At 37.9% G+C, this 6,154-nt stretch overlaps 3 protein-coding genes across 3 annotated transcripts; 1 reads left to right on the top strand and 2 right to left on the bottom strand.

Moving 5' to 3' along the window:
- Positions 1–61: 61 nt before the first annotated feature.
- LOC143470500 (uncharacterized) lies at positions 62–2,308 on the top strand. Its single transcript, XM_076968671.1, has 3 exons — positions 62–390; positions 902–1,231; positions 1,786–2,308. The coding sequence occupies exons 1-3, from the start codon at positions 187–189 to the stop codon at positions 2,161–2,163; spliced, it is 912 nt and encodes a 303-aa protein (XP_076824786.1). The 5' UTR covers positions 62–186; the 3' UTR covers positions 2,164–2,308.
- Positions 2,297–3,279, bottom strand: LOC143470501 (RING-box protein 2-like). Its single transcript, XM_076968672.1, has 2 exons — positions 3,126–3,279; positions 2,297–2,906 (listed from the first exon to the last, which is right to left on the bottom strand). Exons 1-2 carry the CDS (start codon positions 3,262–3,264, stop codon positions 2,740–2,742), a joined length of 306 nt encoding a protein of 101 aa, XP_076824787.1. The 5' UTR covers positions 3,265–3,279; the 3' UTR covers positions 2,297–2,739.
- LOC143470499 (beta-1,3-glucosyltransferase-like) lies at positions 3,280–5,768 on the bottom strand. Its single transcript, XM_076968669.1, has one exon. It carries the CDS (start codon positions 5,628–5,630, stop codon positions 4,170–4,172), a length of 1,461 nt encoding a protein of 486 aa, XP_076824784.1. The 5' UTR covers positions 5,631–5,768; the 3' UTR covers positions 3,280–4,169.
- Between the last annotated feature and the right edge of the window lie 386 nt (positions 5,769–6,154).

A 6,154-nucleotide genomic window follows, 5' to 3' on the forward strand; every position in this document is an offset into this window, starting at 1 on the left:
GCATCATAATCGTTCTTTTAAGTATGAGCTGCTATACCTTATAATGTGTCTCGTATAACGGAAACGTTATACTAAGCGTAATATTTACCAGAAACAACATATTTGTTTTGAGATATACCTACATATCCAGAATTTAGTAGAGATATATTATTCGGTTTTATATTAGTGGAGCCTATAATTGTTTCTATGAGTGTGAAATCTCAAATGGAGACAGAAAACATTAAGGAGATTGGGACTGCTCCGGATCCAAGCGAGGTAAAATCCGATTTATCTACGAAGAAAGATGTTCTCGTCGACTTTATGAAAGACGAATTGGACATAGACGAAGATATAAAGTGTGTTGCAGATAACTCAGATCAAAATGAGTTTAGCTTGGAAATTGTCGGACAGGTGAGTCTACAAACCGCATCTATATACAATCGAGAATTAATTGTTCATGCCTATAACGAAAATTGAGACGATTATGCGAAAGAGACAATGATAAATCTTGCATTCTTGAATGCTGAAGGGAAAGCTAGTAATTTCCCACGTTTACGATAAACTTAACAAAATTCAACCCATTTGCCTTGCTTTTAAGGATTCCATGCGCTGGTTCAAACATAGTCCTCTCATGTGCAACTATTATGTTCTATTGCTGATAGAAGCCAAACCAGCTTGTCATAGGGACACTGGTGTATGCAAGGGATGGGCTTTAAACCACACACATTTTTGATGCTCTGTATTTATAATGTAGCCTATAGACCTGCGGAAACAATAATAATTTAAGCTTGAAAACCCTATACTTTCTGCTCAGCCTATAGCCCGATGTCGACGTACCCTTACAGAATAACCCTACACGGAAAATAGCCTATAAAGTATTTATAAATAACGGGTTTAAACCAAAACGTATGTTACAATGCAGGACCTCTCAAAAGACAGTGGCTTAAAATTGCCAGTGGCGATATTGAGTGACAACGAGGATGACCAGCAAATCCAAATGGAATCGGATGACATTGAAATAACTTCGCCTCCTTTCAAGGAGCTTGAGGTAGAGCTGGATCCCAGTGCCCCGGAGGATAGCAAAATCGTCATCACTTCAACAGGAAGAAAGCTGGATGAGTTTGAAATAGCGGTGGAAGGCTTGGACATGGTGATCGAGGACGCTTCTGGAGAATGTGACGATGAACACCCGGATGTGGTTACTGTGACCGGATCAAAGGATTTGGACATTGTCATAAAATCTGATGACGAGGTATAGGCGATAAAATATCGATATAGAGTTATAATTTATAAGTTTATCAAATGAAATAAATCAGCTTAGCTTTGTCGTTAGTAATACAGAATGAACTACTATTATGACGCCTTTAGTAATCATAGTCATCAAAGATATCATTTCTGACCTGAACCAGTAAGTGTATTCATACACTCGAGAAACTATGGATGGATTTAATGGCAGTACTAGTTGTCACCAGCAGTTACAAGACTGCTTAGATTGTTACGAGCACCTTTTCAAAATTGCCACTTTTTCCTGCTCAGTAATGCGTGCTATTAGCAATTGGTTGATTTTTTCGTTCCCACCGCGCTTTTGATGGAAATAAGATGTAATTGATTCTTAACCTTAACCTAACTGAGACATCTCTTTTTAAAACCTTAACTGTTAGATTAGTAAAAAACCTCATAAGTTTTTAACTAAGACGATGAAGGCATTATAGTAAAGATATGCAGACTAAGAATAGCCACCATAATCTTTAGAGATCATTTAGCATTTTGTTTTACATGCAACCAGAATAATCTTAATGTTTTAAGGAAATTCCAATAAAGCTGGAGATGAAAGAAGACGAAGAAGAACAAAAATCAGATGTGGTGGAAAGCGAAGAAAGCAAACAGCAGGATCCCGCCGAAGAGCTTGTTATTTTGTCAAAAGCTGAGCCGGAAGATCAGGAAGAGAGTTTAGAAGAGGAGGACTTTAAAAGACCTAGTGAAGTGGAACAGTCTATGACCGAGTTGGATCTCAAAGAAGAACCGGTGACAGATCCCCCAAAAGTTATTGTCCCGACTCCAGATCAGGAATCACGGCAAGACCTGCTTCCCGGCTGGTACAACAACGTCGGTGACCCGAAGGAGAGAGAACTCACTACTTGGGAAAAATTATGCTGTTGCTGCGGGAAAAGGCGCGAGAGTTGAATGGTGAAAGATTTGGACAGCAGCTGCTATACTCCAGCATACGAGCATTTAAATTCACGCTTTTTTTAGCTCAGTTATTCGTATTACTGCATTTTAAAATGTAAGCTTATGTCACGTCAATATAAATGAGGTATAAACGAGAAAAGTGTCATGATTTCAACGAAACTACGTCACACTGTAGCCATAGAGTAGAATCAACACGATTATATATGTAGTTAAGTGCAGAAAGCCTTTGAAGAGTTAACGCAAAAACGTAACTGCTGCAGCTATTTTTAGTAAGGAAATTTAAAGTATTTAAAAAAGAAAAACGGGACAAAGCAAAGCGGACTAGATTACAGCAGTAACATGAGCTGAGCCAACACTTATACATTCAGAATAGTCTACGATAGCGTAACAATCACAGCACACACGAAACCCACAGCAAACAACCGGTAATGCAAAATTAACTGGTCGTTGTAAAAAGGGCGGTTATGTTAGACATGTTCCACTGAGGTAAGAGTAAGTTTTCTCTTCCAAGTGCTCATCTTTGCTTGAAGCAGAAAAGGGACAAATACATGGTATTATATGTAATATTAATCACTTCCCAGTGCCCTGTATAACCCATTCTTTTTGACACAGTGGACATCTGTTGTTCTGTTCCACCCAAAGTGACATACAGCAGTTGTGGAAAGAATGGTTGCATTCCCCCCACACCACAACGCAGCCGTCTTGCTTATTATCCGCTTGACATCTCAGACAGGCATCTGTGATGGAAAGTGTGATTTTGACAAATATAAAAACTTGTTATGTGTAATACAATACAGTATTACAGTTAATAATTGTGCAGCTCTTTAACAACTAAGCAATGGCTTTAAATTCAAGCTTTAACTCATTCTAAAATAAAAAGGGCAAACTAAGACAACAACACAGATATAATTTAAAATTAATTAGGCCTAGGTGCAATACAAAAACACTTATTTTACCCATCACTTGAACACGACATATGGCGCATGTGTCACATTCCACATCCCAACTCCAAACAGCAACTGCATTCCACTTCTTTAGTGTGAACAGTTGTTCATTAGAAGTATCACCTTTCCGGGTATCATCAATTTTTGACATTTTGAGCAGTTGAAATCTAGAAAAACCCCTGTTAATAATAGGTAACACCAAAGCAGTTTAAACAAAATTTAGAGTTCTCTACAGACATGAAAATAAACCGGATAGCAACTAGTTATGATCAAAATTTGACACACCAAAACATGCAAGAAAAACATACGAAAAGTTACATCTAGCAAAATATTAAACATTTTTGTCATTGCACAATTTCAGTCAGAAAAATCGAACAATTCCACATTTGCTCTTTTTTTCACATTTGGCCAGCAATACAGTACAAACACTTCAAATACTGTGTGAAACATCATACTTAATGGCATCAAACTGTTAACATGAAATAATGGTGAAAGGAAACAAGTAAAGTGGGCCCTTTTCCACCATAAACCTATGCTAAGTGTAACAACTGGCAGATAAAAAGTGCCGGAACACCATGTTCCTATGAATTAGAACTGCAGTGACATTGAGTAAGACAACCACCACTAATATATGACTAAGGGACTTCAAGTATATTATATATAAATGCATGAGCACTTATTTCTTTTAGATATGATAGTCTTCCATAGATATATCATAGATGAGTACAAGGCAATCTTGTATGGACAAGCATATCATCAATCTTGAAGTGGTTTAAATTCTACAACAACTAACTGAAATGTGCAAAGAAATCAGCAAATGAGATATTGAAATTTAAAAAAACTGCATTTTAGATAATAAAAAAACTGCATCTGGGACTTGCTTGATACACTAATTTTCAATCATTTAGAGGACAATGCAAAAAATTTCAATTTACGGCCTTTTTAATATCTTTTAAAGTTCTGTGTCGAAAAAACAATGGTGTTTTCATTAAAACTGTATCAAGTATACGATAGCAGGTGGTCACTTTCCAAGGTCACAACTACAAACAAAATTGTTTAGAGTTCATCACGGTAAGGCTTTTCTGTTGGTGTTGGTGGTATTGGTACAGGGATAGGTTCAGGAGCTTGTGTAGGTTCTGGCATTTTAATTCCAAAAGTTGCATCGTCATCGTCTGCAAACCACTCTTGGTAAACCTTCATTGGATCAACCTCCCAGTGCTTGTGAAAAGATACTGGTTTGAGATTGCCACGGTAACCATCTGAGTAGTCCTGTGGACGTGCTTGGTGAAATCTTGGAGAATGAGTTACTGGAATGCCGATGGTGTATGAAAAACATTGGCCAAGGAACATATCATCAGGAGTATCATTGCTAGGGCACTTGCACCCGTGCTTCACCCACGCATCAACTGCACCCCTGCTCATAACCATGCTGCCACCACCAGTTATGTAACCGTAACCATAACCAGCATTGAGTCCAAAGCCATACCTTTCACCTAAGACTATGGGAATTTTAGGGTTGTAACAATTGAGAAGCTTGACTAGGGATGATAAACCTATAATCGAGTCATCATCAGCTATTACAAGCCACGGAAATTCTTTAAGCTTATCGTTGTTGTATGCATCCAATATGATGGCCTCCATCTTGCCACAGTGTCCCCTTTCTGTATTAGGTACCCCGCAATCAATTGTGGGAACTGAGGGGTCAGTGATATTGCTGTAATAGATTATATTTTTGACGTATTTTCCCCATGTGTCTTTCACAACCTGTACACGATTGGTGTGAAATATTTTGGTTGTTTTAACACTTATATGAATGTCATCAAGCCCAATATGATCTCCACAGTATGGGAAATGATAATCTAGAGATGTAACACATTTATTGTTGGTCTTGCTGCCGCACAAGTCCTTCACGCACGTCATTTTAACTCCCTGGTTTTTATCCAGAAACATGGCAATCTCGTGTTGAACATCAATTTGAAAATCGGATTTTTTTGTTTCGAGGTCGTAGTCTTCTGCTACTTTTCTCACCAAAGTTTTGCTCATAACCCATCCTGCATGAAAGTCCGGATACTTGAATTCCCTTACTTTGCCATCATAAAAAGCAAAATGATGAATTATTGATATTTCATTGTCATATAAGCAACTCCCGAAATACATAGCTTTTTCGGGATCATGTTTTGGCAAAACTTCTTCTATCAATCGTTTCAGATCCACATTAGTGATATCTTCAATGAACATAACCCAGTCATATTTTGCTGCATATTTTCTTGATATATCGGGAAAAAGTGGGACAATTACCCAGCCACCCTCAATTGGCCATTCACGATGCATTAAAATGACCTCTGCATTTAAGCTGTGCAGCTTAATCTGTTCATCCAGTTCAGCTTTTTTCTCTAATGCCATCCGATTATGATATTCATTCTGTTGACTTCGTATTATTACTGCTACCGATGAAGCATCAGTTACGAAAAACAAGCAAGAAATAAATAGCGCAAGTTGTAAACACGGGCCCGACATTGTTTCCAACCATACAATCCACAAACCTGATCACAGAATTCACACCCGACCTACCGCAGAGATTATCTTTGTGAGACAATGTGCAGTACCTAACAACCTGCTATAGTATTTTACAAATTATTTCCAATACAACAATTCAGTTATATATACAGTATATTTAGGCCTAAAACAGATAATCGGACAACCTGATAGTGCGTGTGTTTCCTATGGTCCTACATCTGTTTAGGTTTATTGCTTAAACAAACCTTCTATTCATATTCTACAAAAATTTTAACTGAGTTGCTGGCAAGTGGCTCGGAGTTAGGAAAAGGAAGGGTAATATTTTCTGTTGAGTGTTTTTGAGATTCTTCACAAATGTTGTTTTCCTGCTCTTGCACTCAAAACTGAAAGATACTAACGAGTGAGCTGAGTTCAGAACTGAATGCCAACACCGTGTTGACACTCGATTCACATGCCATTGTGGAAAGTGTGCCAATGTGGCGCCTGCACACACTTTTCCGAATTATGGTTCACTTATCCTCACA

The sequence above is a fragment of the Clavelina lepadiformis genome, chromosome 9 (genome assembly GCF_947623445.1).
Source record: "Clavelina lepadiformis chromosome 9, kaClaLepa1.1, whole genome shotgun sequence".
Classification (NCBI taxonomy): Eukaryota; Metazoa; Chordata; class Ascidiacea; order Aplousobranchia; family Clavelinidae; genus Clavelina; species Clavelina lepadiformis.

Coding starts and splice junctions, on each gene's coding strand:
- LOC143470500 (XM_076968671.1), top strand. CDS start 187: ATGAGTGTGAAATCTCAAATGGAGACAGAAAACATTAAGGAGATTGGG. Junction 391..901: donor GCTTGGAAATTGTCGGACAG/GTGAGTCTACAA, acceptor GTTACAATGCAG/GACCTCTCAAAAGACAGTGG. Junction 1,232..1,785: donor TCATAAAATCTGATGACGAG/GTATAGGCGATA, acceptor TAATGTTTTAAG/GAAATTCCAATAAAGCTGGA.
- LOC143470501 (XM_076968672.1), bottom strand. CDS start 3,264: ATGTCAAAAATTGATGATACCCGGAAAGGTGATACTTCTAATGAACAA. Junction 2,907..3,125: donor ATGTCGTGTTCAAGTGATGG/GTAAAATAAGTG, acceptor TTTCCATCACAG/ATGCCTGTCTGAGATGTCAA.
- LOC143470499 (XM_076968669.1), bottom strand. CDS start 5,630: ATGTCGGGCCCGTGTTTACAACTTGCGCTATTTATTTCTTGCTTGTTT.